This window comes from Nannobrachium achirus (assembly GCF_963921795.1).
Source record: "Nannobrachium achirus genome assembly, chromosome: 15".
Classification (NCBI taxonomy): Eukaryota; Metazoa; Chordata; class Actinopteri; order Myctophiformes; family Myctophidae; genus Nannobrachium; species Nannobrachium achirus.
In genome coordinates this window covers 22,766,166-22,789,999 of record NC_137822.1, presented here as the reverse complement: position 1 = coordinate 22,789,999, position 23,834 = coordinate 22,766,166, and the positions used below count along the sequence as shown (strand labels likewise).

General features: G+C 43.9%; 1 protein-coding gene across 1 annotated transcript in view; it reads right to left on the bottom strand.

The window, feature by feature from the left end:
* nacc2 (NACC family member 2) overlaps positions 1-23,834 on the bottom strand; it is a 67,632-nt gene that overhangs the window by 8,447 nt on the left and 35,351 nt on the right. The window contains exons 2-6 of the mRNA XM_080743914.1: positions 8,385-8,572; positions 5,808-6,617; positions 2,146-2,322; positions 1,224-1,329; positions 485-582 (exon numbers count right to left, since the gene is read on the bottom strand). Of these exons, the coding sequence (XP_080600040.1) occupies positions 485-582; positions 1,224-1,329; positions 2,146-2,322; positions 5,808-6,617; positions 8,385-8,496 (1,303 nt within the window). The 5' untranslated portion in view covers positions 8,497-8,572. The remainder of the gene's footprint in view (positions 1-484; positions 583-1,223; positions 1,330-2,145; positions 2,323-5,807; positions 6,618-8,384; positions 8,573-23,834) is intronic.

The window sequence follows — 23,834 nt, the reverse complement described above, 5'->3', positions numbered from 1 at the left end:
GCACACACACACACACACACACACACACACACACACACACACACACACACACACACACACAACACACACTTTATTACATTTCAATCTTTACATTCAGCATGTCTCAATGAGCACTTAAGTTGAGCCTTGCTTTACATGTCATCTCATTACTACGTTTGACATAACATGGTTGTCGGACGGAAACCTCGTATCGCCAAGTTTCAAATTTGTATGTTCTTTTGCAAAGTAAAGCCATGCTTCATCATACAAGGCCGTCGCACAAAAGTAGTGAAAACAGCAGATCTACAAGCACACAACGCCTCGCGGCGCGAGGCGTTGTGTGCTTGTAGATCGGCTGTTTTCACTAGTTTGAATCATTTTTAAAATGATAAATGCAAAACGAACGCTTTTGGACATACAAGGTTTCCACCCGACAACGACGATATGGTTCCATACAATCATTTTTTTAAATATATATATATTTTCTTTTTTAAAGAAAACTTACGTTTGACAGCGTTGAGGACCCTGCTGTCCAGGGGTTTCCTACTGGGATCGCTGGTGGAGGAACGGATCCCTGTCCCACAGCTGTTGGCCAAAGTGTTTCTGTAGGGGCGCACAGTCAACACCAGGGGGCAGCGTCAGCAGCAGGCTCATGGATAAATATGAGAACACCTACTGTACATAATAACTGCATTGCTCTGTAATACGACCACAGATGGGTGTGAATTATGGATTCAGACAAACAAGCGTGGTTTGGAGTGACAGACATATAAACTGAGCTCCAGTCTGAATGCACTGACCTTTTTTGCCCTGCTGAAAAATAGCCAATCTACGAAACAAATAAAGTGTTGCGATGTGTTGTGATCTTGTCGATTGGCTATTTTTTGCCATGGATTTTTTTGGCCATAGTAGATTATTTATTTCGATTTTTAGTACCAGTCATTTCAGCTATTTGTCATATCACTATCAGCCCTGTGCAAACTGTTTGTTTATGAAGCCTAAAAGAAAACAGAAATGTAATAATGCTTAAAGACAAAAATCACGATCAAATCGTAATTAATTTTATGCGTTGGCTGTTAAAAAATCTTGAAAGTGAACACAAATTAACAAAAATAAATAACACAAATCTTCTCTTAAAGAAGTTTGAGAACTACCGATTTAGAAGGTATTTGTAGAATCGGCCATCAGGTCTGGCTTTATCGTCCACTAAAATGCCACGATGGTGACAAAGTGACAAACCCTACCTGTCAAAGAAGGTGGCCAGCAGACGACGCAGCAGGACTTTATGTTTGATGCCAGCGCACAGGTGGCAGTTCATCAGCTGGCCTCGAGTCATATACACCTGAGTACCTGGAAGGAAACGACAAGACATTGATGTTCAAAATTGTGTGTGTGTGTGTGTGTGTGTGTGTGTGTGTGTGTGCGCTTGCGCGCGTGTGTGTGTGTGTGTATCCAAAAAATAAGTACAAAATCTGAAATGTTCACAAATAGTGACAATAGCAAATCTACAATCTCACACCGTGTTGAACAGCGTTGTCATCATCATCAATTTTCAGTATATTCTAAAAATGTCTGAAGTTGTTAATTAATAATATATTCTTTAATGTTTGGGTAGCAAGAGTCCCTTCAAAGAAAAGTAGTGGAGTCAAAAGTGCAATATGTCTATTTGAAACATATTTGCACATCCACTCAACTCAGATGAAGGTGTGTTGTTGGACAGTATCAATTGGCCATAAAGAAGTTAATTCAGAAACTATTATAGTGTTTGAATAAACGTGATGCTGCTGAGCATAGCCGTGTTCTTCTTTTAAGGTGTTTTGAAATGTTACAAATTGAAAGTCATGAGCTTACAAAAAAATACAAATAAAATAATAATAATAATCCAAAATATGTTGAGTAGTGTTGTGTTAGAGCAGTGGTTCCCAAAGTTTTCAGGTCGAGACCCAAAAGTTTGCCCAGGGACTCAAACTTGTGGGTTATCTTCACTACTTCACTTCAACATTTGTTTTCTAATTTATGGAATTTCTTAGATTTTGATTTCATTTATTCATGAAAATACTGAGAAATATCATTGCATTTTCGTTATTTGGGAATGTTTTTTGAAAATATTTTGAAATAATAACAACAAAAACAAAAATGAAAAGACCCATAAAAATGCTACCGTACCAGCCACTAGCTCCAGCTTCTCCCCCGGGTCTCCCTCCGTGTAGAGCTTGGGGTGGCAGCGGTAGCCGATCTGGCTGATGAGGCTGGCGGGCAGGGCCACCAGGTCCCGGCGGATCAGCACGCAGTTGCGGTTCTCCAGGGACAGCGGCACGGACGCCATCTCCGGCTTATCCTGGACTGATGGAGAGGAAGAGGAAATGTGTGGAGAATTGAGGAAGGGGGGCTTGAAATATCAGGGAGGGTGTAGTGTTACGCGGAGATAAAAAAGCGGTGACACACGGATGGTTGCCGTTCATCGTGTACTGTACATCGGCGATTTTCTGTAAGCTTTTTTAATTTGAAGGACCTCCACTATGCATTAGGCCAGGGTTCCCCAATTAGTTTTCCCCAAGGGCCAAATTATGTCTAGGGTACCAAGCCGAGGGCCACGACATTGCAGCGGGCGACGGTGGCGTTCCCGCTACTCCAGTGACAGTTCAGATATCGTTGTTGTCGGGTGAAAATCTTGTGAAAAAACTAGTGAAAACTAGTGAAAACAGCAGATCTACAAGCACAAAACGCTACTTTTGTGCGACGGCCTTGTATGATGAAGCAGAGCTTATACTTTGCAAAGAACGTACACATTTTGAGATACAGGTTTTCCACCCGACAATGACGATATACTAGTGTTGTTGCTGCTCGTATACCACCATTATTACTGGGGTTGGTGGGGGCCAGACAGTAGCTCCCCGTGGGCCGCAAATGGCCCGCGGGCCGCCTATTGGGGAACCCTGCATTAGGCTATGGGGGATCCAGTTGTAGATCTGCAATTTTTGACAGAGAGATTTGGTTGTAACTCAAGTCTAGAGGGTTTAAGTGCAGACTAACTTATTACATTTGTAAACTCTCAAAGAGACCTGTAAGGTCATTTAGCTGTGACCGACAGTTTGATGTGCAATAGGCCACTTACCACCAATTTGATAGGAGTTTTAATTTGACTCTGAGAGAGTACAAATGGAACCAAATGGATATATACTGTAGCAGGGGACCCCCTGGAACCCCCCCAAGGACCCCTGCGGGTCCCCAGACCCCACATTGAGAACCACTGCTGTGCAATGCACCTCGGATTATGACTACGGCTGCCACACCCCTTAAAAGGGCTTCAATAACACGAAACTAAAAGGAGTACACAAGAAATAAAGACGGTTGTAATACCATATGAGTATGTTGTATTTCATAAATGTTTCAGAGCGCTGCAGATGGATCCCAGATAAGGTGTAATGCTGCGTCAGCAACTTGAAGTTTTGAAGTGGTACCGGTTTCAAATTGGGTATTAGGTTCTTACTCGCAAAAACGCTGCCCCGACCGACCTCTACAGCGACTTGTGTAAGTCAACACGCACACACGTCGCATGCACACACATGCACGCACACACACATACGCTCCAGCACAACCATTACACCCACGCAAACAACAGAAAAATGAAACCATTTATTCACTGAGACACACGTGCTTAGAAGTGCCTGTGCCCCCACACGTACACGTACTGTATGCATGCACGCACGCGTGTATGCACGCACATTCACACGCACATTCACACGCACATTCACGGAACGTTCTCAAATACCCCACAATGTCACCCTGGGGTGTTCCGAAGAGTGGGTTTCATAAATATCCCGAAACGCTAGACTTTGACAAACCTGTCTGAAGCTTTTGAGCAGCATGATTTTAAGCCTTGGCACAACCCTGGATCAATGGATCATTTGTCCATAAGCACACGTGGGTTTCATTTGTCAGTGTGTCTGTCTGTACATCTGTAAGTGTGTGTGTGTGTGTGTGTGTGTGTGTGTGTGTGTGTGTGTGTGTGTGTGTGTGTGTGTGTGTGTGTGTGTGTGTGTGTGTGTAACCTTAACCTTTACAGTACACAGTAAAATCCTAAGTGTTCCTTTATCCTCATAAAGCGGATAGTTCCGGCCCTTGATTATGATTGGCTGAGCTGTGTTCAAATCCGTTGTAAAATGCTCTATAAACATGCGACCGCATGACATCAGATTGTTCGGCAAATTGTTTCAAAATGTGAGATTTCTTTTGTGAATTTAGGTTCTTTCAAAAGGGGAGTCCGTGTGACTGCTAACGTCGCACAGCAATTGCCTTGTTTCAATAGGCAGTCAGGGACAACTTTCTTGTAGAAATTATTATTATATTGAAAATGTTATAAAAAAAACTCTTTGACCAGTTTAACTCCAGCATCCGTATTGTGGGGAAAGCGTTTGGTGAAATTGGCTGATCTACAAGCTCACAATGCGTCACATTTATTTTCAGCCAAGATATTTCATGCAGCGCAAAAACAGAGTAACTAGTATAGAGCCCTGAGGGACTCCGGTCAACCAATTATAGGGTTAAGCGGTTAACTGGGATATGGCTATTATTTTTCACGTTGCCGTTTGCGTTTTTTGGGCCGAATATCGGAGTGAATTTCAGAGCGCGTAAATAGCAGATCTACAAGCTCACAACGTGGCACTTCGTGGCGCGTCGTGAGCTTGTAGATCAGCTATTTGCACTACATTTGTTGAGCTTGTAGATCAGCTATTTGCACTACATTTGTTTTCTAATCTATGGAATTTCTTAGATTTTTTTTTATTTCATTTATTCATTAAATTACTTAGAAAAATCATTGAATTTGATATTGTTTTATGTTTTTGGAAAATATTTTGGGGGAAAAAAATTAGAAAACTAAAAATGAAGGGACCCATAAAAACGTTTCCGCGACCCACAAATGGGTGTCTGGGAACCACAGCTCTATAAGGTTTAAGTGGTTCATTTGTAACTCGGAGGGAGAGTGTACACACATAACCAAATGGACCCCTTTACGGCTCACGTGTGCACAAAATGAGAAAGCGCTAGAACGCATGGCACAGAGCAGCTGTTGTAGCTGTGATAAGGAGCTTGCTGTTGTCTCAACGCATTCCAGTCATCACTCCATGCTGCTATCCTAATGTTTACACAGAGCCCACACACACGGGAAGGGAAGCACAACATCCTACTTTTCCAATACATAATGGAATTAATAATCATAACTGGAAAGTAATTGAATATTCTTTTTTGTGCAAAACTGGTCTGGACCGGGGAGGGGAAACTATGTTTCAAAGCCCTGTGAGTTTCCGTGAGTCACAGAGTGTGATTTTTCAAACCACCCTATGATCTGACATCACTATGCTGTACATATACAGTACGTATATATATATCATTCTTACTTTTATTTTACACTTCTGGATGAATGAATGAATGCATGATTGGCAGTAACACTTAATGTTTTTAATGTTTGCCCATTTAGCAGTTATCCCTGAAATTTGATTCAGTAAACGTTTGAATAGGTAACAGGATGGACAACAACAAAAAATGAGAAATAAATGATTACAGTACGAATTTAGAACTATTGCCAGATTAATACTTATCAAAGCAGCCAAAATATAATAATATCATTTTTTGCCACAGTAATATGAAGCGTGAGGCTTCAATTCTATCATAGTTGTGTGTGGGTGGCGCGCAACGAAAATAGCCAAATTTACAAGCGCACGGAGCTATTTTCGGCGCACGCCGCCCACACACGCACGCGACTAGGTATCAATCTGAACGAACAAAAACATGAGTGGATCCGCGATAATGACGGCACAAATACTCACTCCCATAGGGGTTCGCCGAGCGCCCATAGAGCTGACTGTAGGCCTCCTCCGTGATCCCGTCGTACGACTCCTCCTCGAACTCCTCGTCTTCGTTCTGATAGGACGTGGGGCTGTCGGTGGTGGGCAGGCTGGACGCTCCGGGACTAGACCTCTCCGCTCCCCCCCCTCCTCCCCCTCCTCCTCCCCCTCCCCCTCCCCCTCCTCCGCCTCCCGGGAGGTGGTGGTAGGGAGGCATCCCGGGGAAGATCGTAGTCCCCCCGGCCGCCGTGTAGAGCAACGAGCTGACCCTGGCCAGCCGGCTGCCCAGCTCTGCCGACGAGGTCTTGCTGCTGTGCGTGGAGGCGGGCAGCGTCAGGGGAGTCTGTTCGCCGCCCTCCAGTTTGATCTTGCGCTGGGGCATGACCAGCGACGGCGACCAGCCGCTGGCGGCCAGCATGGCCGCCGACGCCGCCGCCAGGCCATGGCCGTTGTTGACGTTGTTGCTGGGGCTCTGCGGCTCGGAGCCCGTCTCCTCCATGGAGCCGGCCGTCTGCGAGTCGCAGTGCGGCGAGTTGGCCTTGAACATCAGGTCCATGCCGCGCTCCACGATGTGCTGGATCTGGAGGTACCCGGCCGTGTACATGACCACCAGCTGCTCGCTGGCCGCCATGGTCAGCTTGCCCGTGTAGCAGAAGGTGAGGATCTGCTCGAAGCAGGCGGGCGTCACGGAGGAGGGCAGCTCGAACTGGGTCTTGGACGAGCTGCTGAAGAGGTCGCGGAAGTAGAGGCTGCTGGCCGCCAACACGGCCCGGTGGGCTTTGAAGGCCTGGCCTGCGGTGACACAGAGAAGCAAGTGTGAGCTTTAGGAGACACCCTGGGTGAGTTCTAATGACTTTGGCATTTTCCATTCAGGCAAATCGTGACATTTTGTTTACACTCAGAAAGGAGATAAATTACGTCTCAGGTTCTCTTAACCCATTAAAGGAGTAGTTCACCCCAAAAAATGACTTGTTTTCGATCAATTACACACCCCATGAAGCCTTGAATTCATGGAGTTTTCTTCTTTTTTTTTTGCATTCCGAAGCCTTCATGGGGTGTGTAATTGAAAGAAAATACTTTTTTTTTGTACTCGTTTCGAGTTGATTAATTGATAGATTTTTCTAAAATGTTCAAAAATAGTAGATGCACTCCCGGTTTTAATAGGTTAAAAGCTGAGAGCATTTATCCCCTCCTAGAAGACATCACATTAATTAAATTACAAGTAAAGGCATAGCATACTTCTAGTGAGGTCAAACAAACAAAATGACATAATTGCGGAGAAAACAAACAAATGGATTCCCATATACAGTATGCTATAAGTTCTTATTGGCGCAGTTAGCAGAACACTGCAGGCAGAAGACCTCAAAACAAGCAGTGTGCGCGACGTGTTCCGAAACTGAAGGTGCTCGTCATTTATATCGTTTTATTACCGCAATCTGCTGATAACGTACCGTGGACAGTTCTGAAGAACAGTTTGTCTGAAGAGGTTATAGGAGGTACTAACCTCTCTAATCCCTCTCTGGGGGACCACTAACACAACCAGATGGCAATTAATTAATGGAGAGAGATAGCACACACTTTGTCCACTGAGACAAAGTGCATGATGGGAGGATGGTGAAACCAAACAGTGGAGATCCAGATGGCAAAATAGTACACCGTTCCAGTGCTGCATACAGTGGCCACTAGTGGGCGTGTGTTAAGGCTCAGCACTCACAAATGGAGCCGCATCGAGTATAACACTTTTAATCCTGGTGACGCCTGCTGGACTAGCGGTCCAGGCACATACCACATGTACTGTAGGCTCTAATGCTGCCTGATGGTTTGCCACGGGTTCGAATCCCGATCATGACGACCTGTTCTGCGTGTCATTCACCGTCTCTGTTTCTTGTCAATCTCCACTGTGTACTATAAATATATTATTCATACTCATCTTCCAATGGGTATGGAATAACTATGTGGAAGCAAGCACGGTTGCCAACCCCCCACAAATCAATGAGGAGTTCAACACCAAACGCACACACCCAAATGAGCACCCAAATGTTGCACACAAAAACATATTAACACATACCGGTACATAATCCCCATACTTCTATTCACCTAATTTTGATGTTAAATTATTTTTATCCATCATAAATATACTATTGGTAGTGATGCTACTTTCATTTCAAAGTATGATGTAGGTCTATTGTTATTTCATTTTCACTGATCAACTATATTCACAATTATAGCAAAGCCATCCTTCTTATCAACACTGTCTGTCTCAATACATTGCACTCCACCATGGGTTATGTGTTGCTCCTTACATTATGATGCTCCTACATATTCTCATGCACGCACCAGTTACAGTTACTTTCCCCCATAACCCATACTCTGCCCATGTTTTACTTTTACTAAAGTACATTGCCAGCTTAAAGCAAAATGACACTTTGTAGGAGGTTTGGGTTGTGTAGTTACCTTGCCATGACTAGCTACGACTGAAGATATCTCACCACCTCAACTCAAACCTCTCTCTGCCAAAGTGTCATTTTGCCTCGAGTCCGCTTAAATCCCCGTACGAACCTCTGACGAGGATGGAGACGTCACAGTAGTGTCCCAGCAGGCGCTGCTCGTTGAGGGAGCCCAACACGGTGGCCCCGAAGTTGGGGATCTCGACGTGGAGCAGCTGGGACATGTTGGACACACGGAGACAGGGGGGAGGACGAGGGACTTCAGATATTCACTGCAGACACTGCCAGCCAGAGAGACATCTGTGGTGAAGGGAGAGAGAGACAAGGCAACGGTGGAGGAGAAATTAGAACGGCTTGGAGGATTTTACAGTGTAGATTGGGGTCCAAGAGATGAAAAAAAAAACTAAACAAAACAATTTATGGGGGTCCTTGGCCTAACGCATATGAAACTGGGGATCCTTGAAATTCAAAAAGGACACCCTAGGGCAGGCTTCAATATCAGCCTGACAGCGTGTCGCAGGTTCGCATCCTGAACACGACAACCGTTGCTGCGTGTCACTCCCCATCTCTCTCTCCCCATTTCCTGTCAGTCTACTGTACTATCAATAAAGGCATAAAAGCACAAAAACATATATGTAAAAGATTAGACGTGATGTTGTTGACAGAGAGGTGAGAAGGTGTCCGGTGAATCATAAAGCCAGCAAATATAGCCCAAAAATATCAACATAAGAGTTGAGATTGGGTAAGAAAACGCAGGTAAAGGAAGAGGTGAGGGGTGTCTGGAGGAGAGATGGAGATGCAGACTATACTGTTGTAGGGGGTGAGAGGGGTTACACAGATAAAGAATCACAGAAAATGGGGAGAGAAGGACAAGTGAACAAAATACTGACAAGAGGAAGATTCTTTAAGGGGAACTTTGAATTTCAATCTTAAATCCATGTGGGTTGGGAGATATTATTGTGGGGAAAAAACACCCTATGTCTTCTGTGTATTTCCCCACAAAACCTTGACGTCTCAACACAATGTGTTTGATGTCGTCATTTTTGTGACGTCGACATTTAGTGGAGAGAAACACAAACAACACATCGATCTCCTCACATCAGTGGGATGTATTTTCCCTTTTAAGCTTATATTTCAGTCATTATGAGCTCACTCAATGTTCAAGATCGTCTACGATGAATCGTGAAACGACAAAATGTACAGTACAGGCGCAGACATCCGTTTGTGCGATCAGAACGATGAAGAACAATGACTTCAACCAGGCACTCCGTGGCATGTTGATGAGACATCCTCCCCGCTGACAGTACAACACCTTTATGTCGCTGTCAGGGAGAAAACCTCATATCGTCACTGTCCGGCAGAGACCTCGTATCTCCAAGTTTCACATTTGTATGTTTTCTCGTAAGGTAAATACATCCCTGCTTCATCATATAAGACTGTCGCACAAGACTAGTGAAAACAGCCGATCTACAAGCACAGTGCTTGTAGATCGGCTATTTTCACAATTTTAAATCGTTTTTAAAATGATAACGGTTTTGGACGTACAAGGTTTCCACCCGACAACGACCATATCTTTCTTTTTGCTTTTTATTTATTTATTTTGTGTCAGTTAACACCCTATCGTAGAGTGTGAGAAGCCAAAGTAGTGAAAATAGCAAATCTACAAGCTCAAAACACGTTCAAATCGCAACGTGTTGTGAGCTTGTTAATCGTCTACTTTCGGACTTTTGGACATACAAGGTTTTCACCCGACGAGCATGGTTTTGTTAGGAGTTAGGACTCTTCTCCCTCTGAGCTTCAGCCAGGATGCAGGAGAAACAGGGACAACTACCTTTCGTCACTGTCGGGTGGAAACCTTGTATGTCCAAAACAGTTTGTTTTGTATTCATCATTTTAAAAATGACTTGAAGTAGTGAAAACAGCCGATGCGTTGTGGGCTTGTAGATCTGCTATTTTCCCTAGTCTTGTGCGACAGTCTTGTATGATGAAGCAGGGCTTTGCTTTACGAAAAAAAAAACGTACACATTTGAAACTTGGAGATACAAGGTTTCTGCCCGACAGTGACGTTTTGAAGAGACAACTTGACAACACTTGGAGAGAATAGAGCGCGATCTACAAGCTCACAACGCATCGGCGGAGAGATCTTGGTGTAGACTCAGAAGGGAAGAAAAGGAGCAGAACTATTACACAGACCTGCGGGACCCCAGTCTTCTAAGTATGTAGGGGTTAAAGTGTTAACCTTGATAGCTTGCTTTACAATATGTTCCCTCCCTCATTGTTATTCAAACACACACACACGCACGCACGCACACGCACACACGCGCACGCACACACACACACACACACACACACACACACACACACACACACACACACACACACACACACACACACACACACACACACACAAACACACACACACGCACACACACACACACGCGCACACACACACAAACCCTTGCCAGTTTCATTATTGAGCAATGCTGCGGAACAGTTTCCAGGAATACAACAAACTGTAAAAACGTCACCAAACCTCACACTCTCTCACTTACGTGCACGCTGTGTGCAGACAGGCAGGCAGGCAGGCTCGCAGTACCTAAAGGTGCATACACAACACATTATGCACCCAGGCACACACACACAAACACGCGCACGCACACACGCACACACTGTACGCACTTGAGTTGAAGACAAAGCAGAAGGACACACAAAACGTATATTCCGGGCAAAGAAAGTATTCACCGGGCAAAGAAAGTATTAACCCGGAAAAAAAAAACTTTACTTTATCCTGCTGCGTATAGAATATTCTTAGAATACAATCACACACACAGACACATGCACAAACACACACGCGCGCGTGTATGTGCACTCACACCTCTGCCCCTGTCCCAGACAGTTCAGACCTGTACTTAATCCAATGTTCCGGGAAGAACACGGCATGAAGCTACACACACACGCACGCACACACACGCACGCACGCACGCACGCACGCACGCACACGCACGTCAGCAGCTTTCAGCAGCATCAGCACAGAGAGAGACACACAGAGAGAGTGGGAGCAGGAGAAAGGGTTCATGCAGTCTCTACCTGGTCATGTCTTTAAAGTGTCACTCCCTCTGTCTCAAACGCCTCCACGGCTCTGCTCGCATCTATCAGCTCTTCTCTAGCTCGGTAAAATGCTCTCTCTACTGTCTCTGTCCCACACTCTCTCTCTCTCTCTCTCTCTCTCTCTCTCCCTGTAACTCTCTCTATACGTCTATCCCCCAGTGCCACATTTCTCTCCTCTCTGTCTGTTCTATCTATCGCTGTCTCAAAGCTTCCCTCTGCCTCCCTGTCATTATCTCTCTCTCTCTCTCTCTCTCTCTCTCTGTTTCTCTCACTCTCACTATCTCGCCTCTCTCTCTCTCTCTATCCTCCAAGGGTTGCATTCAACAAGTGCCGCTGCAGAGAGAAAGACAGAGAGAGAAAGAAGAAGACAGAGACAGAGAGAGAGAGAGAGAGAGCAGAGCAGAGCGAATCAATGATGAAAGGAGTGGGAGGCTGAGTGCGTGCATGTGCATGTGTCTGTGTGCGTGTGTCTGATCAATGCAGTATCTATACGTCGCAGGGAGAGGGAGGGAGAGAGAGAGGAAAAAACACACAGGCTACAGTTACAGACAGAGACAGAGACTGGGCAGAGCGAGAGGGAGGGAGGGGGAGGGGGAGGGAGGGGAGTGCTGAGACAGAGAAAGTCATTTGAGGACGCAGTACGAGAAGAGAAAGACAATTAGGTGGAAGCAACTTCTTCTGACTCTCTTCTGTACATAGAAAGCTAAGTTGTGGTCTCTGAACTGAAGTGGTGTTGGGGCCCATGTGGTTTTCTTTTTATGGGTCTCGAATAAATATCCCGCTGTTGTTGTTGTTTTTCCTTAAATATATAAAGAAACATATATTCAAATATTTTCAGAAATGAAGAAAGATGTAATACAAATAAATAAATAAATGTATTAAAAATGTTCGCAAAGATATCAGAAATATCGAATAAATAAATAAACCAGGTAAAGAGAAAGTTAGGTCCGAATCTCTCTCCAATTGGATTTATTTTGTTCACAAGACAGTGTCTAATGTGGCCACTTCTGGCCAGTCTACGTTGTCAGTCATCCATGACGTCATTACTATGACGTCAGTACCATCACCCATCTCCATATTTGGTTGAAGCCCGATCTCTGTTGACTTCCAGTATACAATTATAAAGTTTTAGGTAAATATTAAAATATAAAATATATACTGGCAGAGTGCACACGACATTAGACACTGATTGGTACCGGTTACCTTGCAGTATTAGCCCTGAACACAGAAACAGACAGGCACGACACGTACACGCACACGCACACACACACGCACACGCACACGCACACGCACACACACACACACACACACACACACACACACACACACACACACACACACACAGAGAGAGACACATGGTATAGCTTAATGAAATGAACTGCTCAGATACACCGCTAACTACAAACTGGGTTTGATTTTTGTTTATATTCACATAACCAATTGGTCTGTTATTTGATGGGAGCTGACAGAGTTTAGTTTATAGGCCACATAAAAAATAAATAAAAAGGGAGTGTTTTCTGGTCACCGGGGAAGTGCTGCTTTAGCAGCTTCAGCGGGTGTTAGAGGTTAAACTGTCATTGCTCAGGGACACTTCTGACACGTACACACTGGGGCGAGCCGGGGGTTGAACCTAGGGCTGTCACGATATGACATTTTACATGACGATTAATTGTCACTCAAATAATTGGCTATTAACGATTTAATTGTGTTTTTGTCGTTGATAATTACATTTCTGTTTGGCTTTTAGGCTTTGAAGTTGTACATGGTAGATATGACACATAATCGAAATATCCAAAGAAATTACTGACATATTTCACAACTTACTTAAATAACTTTGATAGTGGAAATAGCCGATCTACAAGCTCACAACGTGTCGCGATGCGACACGTTGTGAGCTTGTAGATCTGCTATTTCCACTATTTCAGACATTTTTCAACATTCACGATTATGACGATTATGACAAAATAATTGCGATAATGTCAAATAATCACGATTAGACGATTATGTAATAATTGTGACAGCCCTAGTTGAACCCATGACCTTCTGATTCCCAGACGGCCCTCACTAAGCTCTCAGCTACAGCCGAGAAAAACTACACTTTCCCATTGTACATTTCAAGATCTCTCTCTCTCTCTCTCTCTCTCTCTCTGTCTGGTGGTGTAGGCTGCCTTGGCAGAAAAGATAGGTTCTGTGGTTGAATGGTGAGAGCACTGAGCAGTGATGGCGCAGTATTTTGTACCTATTTGTAATCACCGCTCCGGTGTCCACAGCTTAAAGGAAACAGTGGCTCGGTTACGGCGGCGCAAGACTTAATTTCTTCCGTATGGCCTTTAGCATGGCCTACTGTATATATATTTTTGCATTTCTTTTTTTTTTTGGTCTCTGTTTATTTTTATTTTATTTTATCCTGACCTATCTACTGCATTGTACTGTGTTCTATTCTATCCGTCTGTCATTCAATGTTATATGAGCTACTTCAATGGTGTCCTGTGTAAATAAGCCAAGTGGTTTCCTAGGATCTCCTTTTAGTTGACCTTGTACCAGTGAACTGTACCGTCATGAGACTGTACTTTTTTCTAAGCAAACTTTTAATAGTCTTCAATCAATCAATTACTTTTTTAACATAATTGTTTTACTTTCATTTTTATCCCATCATTTTGTAACCCATTTTTCACCCAGTGTCAATTATCTAATGTAATCCTGGACGCTACACTCCCTCTGCCAACCTGGGCAGACAACGGACTGACCTCATGCTTCCTTCTATGCCTGAGGACTGAGGAGTCCAAGCCGCTTCTTTTCACCTGACAGGGGGGAGTTTCCCCGGTTGGACGTAGCGCGTGGAAGGAACACGTTATTCCAACCAGTTCCTTTCCCCTCCATCAGGTGCCCCGGCTGGCCAGGGGGAGGCAGTATAGAGATTAGCATACTTAATATTAATGCCCTTGTCATTTACGGTTACACCAGTCTGTTCGCCCTCCCGGCCATTCGCCTCGGGCGTCTATCCGGCGTAATGGTACACAGTGGAGTAAAAGTGCAATATTTGGATCTGAGATTTAGTAGTGTAGAAGTAAAAGTATTGGAAATTGGAAATACTCTAGTAAAAATACCTCAGAATACAGTACTTCAGTAATTGCACTTACTTACTTTACACCACTCTTCATGTCATATTAGTTATTTTATACAGAGTTTAGGTCCTATTCTGCAGTGGCTGGCTCGCCTAGCTGGTAACGATAAACTTATTATTTCTCATCTTGTCCTCAGTAAAACAAATAGCCTACAAGTATACTAAAACCGCCCCACAGAGCGGTCAGCGCGGTGAGCGTGAGGTCGGCGGAAAGATTGGTTACCGTTAGGGTATAATAGTTCTGTGAGGAAACAATATAATCCGTAAAGGGACTACACCATGAATTTTCATTTTTCCAATTTTTATGTATTTTCTTGGTGTCCCACCAGCAACTTCTATCCTCACAAAGTCCTATTTCTGACCATTGTGTCTTTCTCAGTTTATGGGCAGATCTATGTTAGCATGTCTCAGAACGGTCCTGATTGTGAAATGTCAGATTTGTGATGTCACAAGGCCTGAGAAGGAGGCAGGAGGAGCTGGGAGAGGGTTGGGGAGGGGTGGGCAGGCCTGAGAAGGAGGCAGGAGGAGCTGGGAGAGGGTTGGGGAGGGGTGGGCAGGCCTGCTGAGCAGGAGGTGGGGAGGAGTGTGGGGCCAAAACTGTCTCAATAGCGCAGTCCTCCCACTCAGGACAAGGTGGTACTGCAGCTGAAAATGCTCTGAAAGCCAGGCAGAGATGACAGGGGCTCTGTATTCAGGAGTGGTAATTTAGCCTCAAACCTTTTCAAAAACGTTTTTGGGACACAAACAGTGTTATATAAATTATTTTTAAATGCATGGTGTAGGACCTTTAAAACCGGGAAATGTCATTTTGCGTTGGCTACTCTAAAACAGCAGATGTATAAAGTGCGTCACTTTATGCTGTGCTGCGAGCTTGTACTATTTTTGTAGTACAACATTATTGAAAAACCTTGAAAGTGTGAGAACTGGTGATTTACAAGGCATTTTGTAGAATTTGTAAAATATGCATTTGAAAAATCACGAGTAGGTCTAAATTCAGAGAGCTTTGTAAATGGAATGATGCCTAGAGTGTTCGATTGAGTTTGTGAACTTAGAAAAAGTATTGGAAAACTGCGTGGAGTTTGAGAAAAAAAACACAGTAACACAGACAGTAGTGATGTCACTATCAGCCTGCCTGGTGGAGAATATTTGAGGGAGGGCGAGCTCTTCTGGCGTCCCCGACCCGGGGTGGCGTCCCCACCGACCCCACGGGGGGACGGAGCGCCAGCAGGCAGCACCTGACGCTGGTGAAAAGCTAACCTGGTGAAATGGTAACCTCCATCCCCTCGTGGGGACACGACTGACTCCGGGTCTGGGACGCGACTCGCGGGAGGACAGAGCGTGAGCAGGTACCACTTTACCTAACCTTAACCCTAACCCTAACCTGAGTAAAACTAACGCTGGTGAAATGCTAACTGCCGACTCTCCGTCCCCGCACGGGGAAGTGCCCTCCCGTCCCCACGGGAGGACGCTGGTGAAATGCTAACCTGCCGACGCTGGTGAAAGCTAACCTGGTGAAATGCTAACCTCAGTCCCCTCGTGGGGACACGACTCCGGGTCGGGGACGCAAGAAGAGATCGGAATATTTAGAAGGCAACCAAGCCAACTGATTGGTTGTGAACCAGAAAGACCAGCTAATTCACTGTGACATAATAACTCAAAGTGGGGTCTGGGGACCCCCAGGGGTCCGTGAGGGGGTTTCAGGGAGTCCCCAGCTAAATTGTTTGATATAGCTTAACCTCTGTACATCTACTCTACTACAGCTCACAACTTGTAGATCTGCTATTTTTCAAAACATCTTGAAAGAATCTGACATTTTGTGAATAGTTTTGAAACATTTTAACCACACAAATTTCAGAAAAATGAAGACACAAAATGAACAAGACTCCCATACTTCAATTGATTTTCTGTATCTGTGTGATTTGGGTGACCGCCCCTTTAGGAGAAGGGAACATGACCTATTCTTTGGCCCCATAGTCGCTGAAGTAAATACTGGACCGATTGTTCACAATCACAAGCCAGTGAAGCCACCTGTTTCCCCAACATTCTGACATTAAATTGGGCTTTTTTCAGTCTGAGAAATCAGGATGAAATCATCTTTGAACGAGACCTATCTTTGTCAGCAACACACATATGCGAGATCAAGCAGCACTGATCAAAGGATGTGCAGCGAGACCTGACGTTCACATGAGGTGCCCTCGCCCACACAGAAGACTGGAAATGCATGTAACATTTCATACTGGTGAAATATGTTGTGTTTTGTCAGTAGGCCTATACTGTATGTCAAGGATCTTTGACAGTAGCTACTGTAACAGACTACTATGACTCTCAAAATTGCCATGACATATATTAGTGCATGCATGCATGCATGTGCGTGTGTCGTGCAGTAGTGTACACACTTGTCGAATTTACTATGAAAACCTGCAGCTCACATGCATCAGTCAGTCAGTCAGTCACACCTCATGCCACGCTCCATATATGGCCAAGACAGAATTCATTTGCAAGTGTGACTCGCGTCACGGCAACCACACTTGCAAGTCGTTGTCCCTTTTATGCCCATATATGGAGATCCCTGATGTCATCAATATTAGGCCGTATTACTGTATTACATTACGGAACGTAAATATGCAAATATTTTAGATACAGTTTATGTGACAGGGAAAACTTGAGAGAATATTAGTTTCCATTGAAAATAACTTCATACTTGACATTTCATTCTGGGGGGAACATCCGCCAAAAATAGCCGCTCTACAAGCTCACAACGCATCACAATGCATCACAACGTGGCGTGTTGTGAGCTTGTAGATCGGCTATTTTTTGGCAAGGAGGCTTGGTGGTCCGTTTTACTAAGCATAGAGGGTTGAAGTCAGGGGTGTCCAAAGTGCGGCCTGGGGGCCAAATGCGGCCTGAGGACAAATTTTAGTAGTATAATTAGAGTATAATTTGTCAGGATTGTTCCCTGTTGTCTCATTCTGAAGGGGTCAAAGAAAGGCAATTGTATTGCATTTTTTACCATATTTACATATTTGTTACATAATGTGAAATTATTTTCTCACCAAAGACCATTGATATTAAATTATTGGGTATTTTGATATTTTCTAATGCAGTCCCTTCGAAAAAAGTTTGGACACCCCTGGTTTAAGTAGTTAAATTGACGTGACATTGATGAATTCCAAATATTTCAAGGTATTCTGAGGCACCCCTGGACTTGAGTCGAGGCACCCTAGGGTGCCATGGCACCCACTTTGAGAAGCCCAGCATGTGATTCTCAAATGTCAGCGTAAAACATATCCCACACCCACATTAGCCCGTGTGTTCTTAATCTGTATTGTCAAAACAGACACGGACATCCCATGGCATCAACTCACTGACACAAACATTAAAAGAGGTGTTGCCATAGTTTTGTACTTTTTCTGTTTTGTATGTATCTATGAAGTTAACATTACGCTAATAGACTCCCAGGTGTGGTTAATAATACGCAAATATGACTTCCTTGTGTATTTTTGGTCTCTGCCACCCAGAACCAAATATACAACCCGAGTTTAGCCAATACGTACGGTAGAGCAGCATGGGCCATGAGGGTATTGCAGAGTGGGCCCCAAACAATTGGCAAAGCACTCAGATTTTAATCGTATCATTCATATCTATCTATAAATGCGACAAATCTCTGCGTGTATGTATCTCTGCGTGTATGTAACCCGCGTATCTCGAGAACCGTTCGTCCCACCGGCTTCAGATTCGGCACGCGCGTTCCCCGACGCGGCGCGGAGTGCAGTGCCGAGCCTCGACCCGACCCGACGCACGGTTTTCCGAAACCGGCGCAAAACGTTCGGAATCTCCTTATGCAGAGCTGATTGTTGACATCAGGTGTTTCGGAGGAAACCGGCGCAAGCGCTGACTCATTGTGACATCACTTCATAAAAGGCTCTGACATCACGTACTCCACATGAGTCAACAAAAAATCTCTGTGAATGTGTATGTATTATGTATGTAATCCGCGTATCTCGAGAACCCTTCTTCCCACCGGCACGCGCGTTCTCCAGATATGGGCATAAAATGAATGCCTGTATGCGGAGCTGATGTCTGACATCAGAGTTTTCCGCAACCGGTACTGTGTGTGCAGAGATCTCCATATATGGGCATAAGGGGACAAAGGCAAACAGATGGTCAAAACGGGTCCTATGACAACAGGTATATTGGGGTTTGCATTAAAGGGTGGGGACAAAGGCAAACAGATAGATGGTCAAAACATGTCCTATGACAACAGGTATATTGGGGTTTGCATTAATGGGGTCCGCTCCAAAAAAGATAAAGAAAATAAAAGAGACAAGACAAACATAAGACAAGCAACAAAGCGTGGGACTGGGAGGATGACTTGAATGATGCAGATTTAAGCAGGCTGCGTATTCTGCTTAAAGAAGAAACAAACAAAAAGCGACAGAGATCTCATATATGGGCATAAAATGGACGCATATAAACAGATATCTCCATATGCTTAAAGAAGAAACAAACAAAAAGCGACAGAGATCTCATATATGGGCATAAAATGGACGCAGATAAAAAGATATCTCCATAAATGGCATATATGGGCATAAAATGGACGCAGAATCACAAAGATCTCCATATACGGGCATAAAGGGACACAGACAGACAGATACAGAGATCTCCATATATGGGCATAAAATGGATGCAAATAGACAGATATCTCCATATATGGCCATATATGGGCATAAAATGGACCCAGGATTATATCTGCAGTGATCTCCATATATGGACATAAAATGGACGCCGACAGACAGACAGATACAGATATCTCCATATATGGGCATAAATGGACACAGGCAAACAGATGGTCAAGACGGGTCCTATGACAACAGGTATAATGGGGTTTGCATTAAAGGGCGGGGCATTCATTCCCTATTTACATCGTTCCCGAGTTGGCCAGGTCGCCGACTAGACGCTGGGCCGCCCAAAGGGCGGCCCAGCTTCTAGTATACATAATGTACAAAAATGTACTTTGGGTGTAGGGATGGGACGATAAGCGATAATATCGTTTATCGTGATAAAAAAACACTTGCGATAATCGTATCGTGGAGATTTAATTTATCGTGATATCGTCCTCCGTCAATGCACTGGGATCAATTCACCTTTTATTTACCAAGCTGCATATCTGGTACCACTTAAACCCTCTGTAATTGCTAAAAGGTACTTATAATTATACGTTCTTGATACAGTCTTTTTTTCCACTCTATCAAATGTCTTTGCCAAAAAATAGCCGATCTACAAGCTCACAACGCGTCGCAATGCGTCGCGTTGTGAGCTTGTCAATCCGCTATTTTTTGGCAAATGTTCCGCCCCAGGATAATGATATTTTGGTTATCGCGATAATATCGTAAATCGCGATTTCTTTGGTCACAAGAATCGTGATATGAAATTTTCATATCGTCCCATCCCTAGATTGGTGGGCACACAAATGTCATGGAGGTTTACAAGTGGGCCCTGATCCAGAGAGGTTTGAGAGCATGTTATCAGATCAGAGCATGTTAATAAAATATAAATAGTATACACAGCAGTGTGTTCCATTCAGGCATGTTGACCCTGGTGTCAGGTCAGACACCTGACAAGTAGTACTGCCCCAAGCACATGAGTGCAGTGGTGGGAGAAAAAAAAAGTACTCAAATGTTTTACTTGACCCTGTTCTACTTGCAAAGATGTAATGTTTTTTTTGCATTTCTTTTTTCTTTTTTGTAGCCAAAAAGCAAAAATTATAAATCATGCTCTAATTTACATTTGGGGGATATCTTTCACAATAATAACATATGTACGGTACATGTTCTAGTCATTCTAATGATCACCCAAAAAATTATTACAGGCATTTTACTTTTATGAGGAAATAGCTTCAGTGAAAAAGTGAGATGTTGTTTGTCCAGACTCTGGACTCCAGAGATCTTGAGGTTGTGTGAATGTCAGCCTCTGTGGGGGGTATTTATATGCAAATATCGTGGCCAATGGCATTGTAATACTAAACAATAGGATCCAATGGTGATGTTTAGGTGATAGACGGATTATTTAAACCTTTTTTTGGATAAAATACAAATTTTGTGATAATGCAGAAGTGGGTCTTACAGGTTAAGTCAAAGTATCAATACAGCAATGTAGACAAATAGAAAAGTAAAAGTAGTCATTATGCAGTATGTCACATTTCATACATTTTCATTTTTCAAATATGAAATGTATAAAAATATTTTGAAAATAGCAGATCTACAAGCTCACAATGGTGTGTCGCATCACAACGTATTGTGAGCTTGTGGATCGGCTATTTTCAAATGGCCGAAATGTATATTGCGTTGATTAATATATTATAATATATTATATTAATGTTTTGTGATAATAATCAAAATCTACAAAGTAACTAGTAACTCAAGTTTTCAAATAAATGTAGTGGAGTAAATGTACAATATTTGAATCCGAGATGTAGTGGAGTAGAAGTAAAAGTATTGGAAACTGGAAATATGCAAGTAAAGTACAAATACCTCAAAATTGTACTTAAGTACAGTACTTCAGTAAATGTACTTAGTTGCTTTACACTACTGCATAAGTGAACCATCTCCCCTGGCCAAGCAGGGAGTGTCTCAACCTTTTCAGGCCACGACCCCCCAAATAATCATATTTTAACTGGGGACCCCCCCTACCTCCCTGACGAGCACTAAGAGTTGAGGCATTACATTTTGTATAACACAGTCCTATTGTGACACAATTTCTGCCTCTAATCCAGCAATGTTTGACAATTTGACCAATGTTTAATTTGTCAATTTAGAGGAATTAAAAAGTCCTTAAATTGTCACATTAGAAATGTGCAGATACCCTCTATACACTTAAACTTTATGTTGGTTTGTTTTCTGTTGAGTGAGAAAACAGTGTTTCACATTTAGTTAATCATCTGGGGACCCCCCAAATTAATTTGGGGACCCCTTCGGGGGTCCTGACCCAAAGGGTTGAGAACCACTGCAATAGACGTTAGTATAGTGTCTCCCAAGTGGGAGTCTGGGAGACTGGGAGAATTCTGGATAGAAAAATACAAATAAAAAACGCACGCATTCCAGTTTTAAAATGGTGATATAAATATACAAAACTTGATCAAGCTCGCTTGATTACTGCAACATAACATTCTGTTATCTGTTTCTGTCCAAACAGATACCAGAGGCGTTTTTTGCTGTAGTTTGCTACAAGAAGAACGACAAAAGAAAGTCGAGAAAAAAGTTGCTAAACTGAGAAAACTTTTCACTTCAGTCACAGCAGGGAGGGAGGGAGGGCATCACACAGTCTGGAGTGCATTCACACATTGTATCGCACGCACGCACGCACGCACGCACACACACACACACACACACACACACACACAGACACACAGAAGACAGCAGTCTCGTATCTGCAAAGGACACTTGCAGCACATGCACCCAAATGTACGTGCGCATGCACACGGGCGAGCGCGCGCACACACCCACACACACACACACACACACACACACACACACACACACACACGCAAATGTGCAAACAAATGCTGACACAAAAATATGCAAACACACCAACGCACACACTCACTCCCCCACTCTCTCTCTCTCCCTCTCTCCCTCCCTCTCTCTCTCCCTCTCTCTCTCTCTCTCTCTCTCTCTCTCTCTCTCTCTCTCCTCAGCGACACATGTCCTGCATGTTTTATATTACACAGTAAAATCCATCAACCATTCAATCCCAGAGAGTGAACAAAACAGCAAATTTGCAGTGCTGGAAAGTAAGTAAAATACAATTTTGAGGTATTTGTACTTTACTTAAGTATTTCCAATTTCCCATACTTTTACTTCTACTCCACTACATCTCGTATCCAAATATTGTACTTTTACTTCAGTACATTTATTTGAAAACTTTAGTTACTAGTTACTTTGCAGACATAAATTATTATATTATAAAACACATATTAACTACTTTAGCCCTATTTTATAGCTAGGCTATTTGCAAATAGCAGATCTACAAGCTCACCACGCGTCGCATCGTGACGCGTTGTAGATCTGCTATTTTCAAACATTTTGTATTTTTACTTTTGGTGTATTTTGATGCCAATACTTTCGTACTTTTACTCAAATGCATTTTCTATTCCGGACAGAGTATTTATATATTGCAGTATTAATACTTTTACTTGAGTAGAACATTTTAGTAACTTTTCCACCACTGCAAATTTGTATACACTCTCAAGATGTTGCTGTTGGGTGGAAACCTGACGTCAAAAACACGTTACTTTTCACGTTTTTAACTTAATAGATCTGCTATTTTGGCTACCGTTGTATGACACCGTAGTATGACGAGGGCATTCATTTACGTGAAAACATCAAAAAGTAAAAAATAAGAAAAATCACACCCAGTGTGAAGTGAGCGGCGCTATCTCATGAGTTCATTCCATTGAGCGTCCCGCGGAGCTCGGCCAACGTGACCCCGGGCGTACGAACGGACGCGGGACAAGCGGACGAAGCCAGATGTAGGAGTGGTTGGGTCCTTAAAAGTACGGAGATACAAGGTTTTCTCTCCAATGACGGCAACAAAGAGTTAAACTAAGTATTTGACAGAGGTATAGCCTCCTGCCGGACAGACCGTCTGTCTGTCCGGACAGACCGCCCATCCGTCCGTCCGTCCGTCCGTCCGTCCGTCTGTCCCGTCGGTCGGCCCTGCTGTATCCTCAGGCTACCTCTCTCTATCTCTCTCTCTCTCCTAGCCCTACTCTCCCTGCATACCACGTACCCGCTGTCTCCCTGCCAATTAATGCACACAGGGGCTGCATTGCAGTGAGGCAGGGCTGGGCGGGCGCGCGCTACGGCAGCAGGCACAGTACAGAGTCTACAGACATGCATGTACGTGCCAGCCAGCTGCGGGCAGAGAGGGGAGGGGAAGGGAGGATAGGGGAGGGGAGCGGCGTGGGGAGGCGGGGTGGGGTGGGGTGGGGACAGAGAGAGAGAGAGTGAGAGGAGAATATGTTGAGTCAGACACTGCTCGTGTACACTCCTTGCATACATACATAGGCTACATACACACATGCACCAGCGATATGCACAAATGAACAAATGCAGTATGTGCTTGTGTGTGTGTGTCAGTGTGAACACTCACACTGCATAGATAAGCGCACACGCTTGCACTTGTACACACATGTGATCACACACACACACACACACACACACACACACACACACACACACACACATACTGTACATGTGTGCGCTGTGCACTGCACACACACAGGCATACACACACATGCACGTACGGAGAAATGCTGGCAAACTTCTCAGC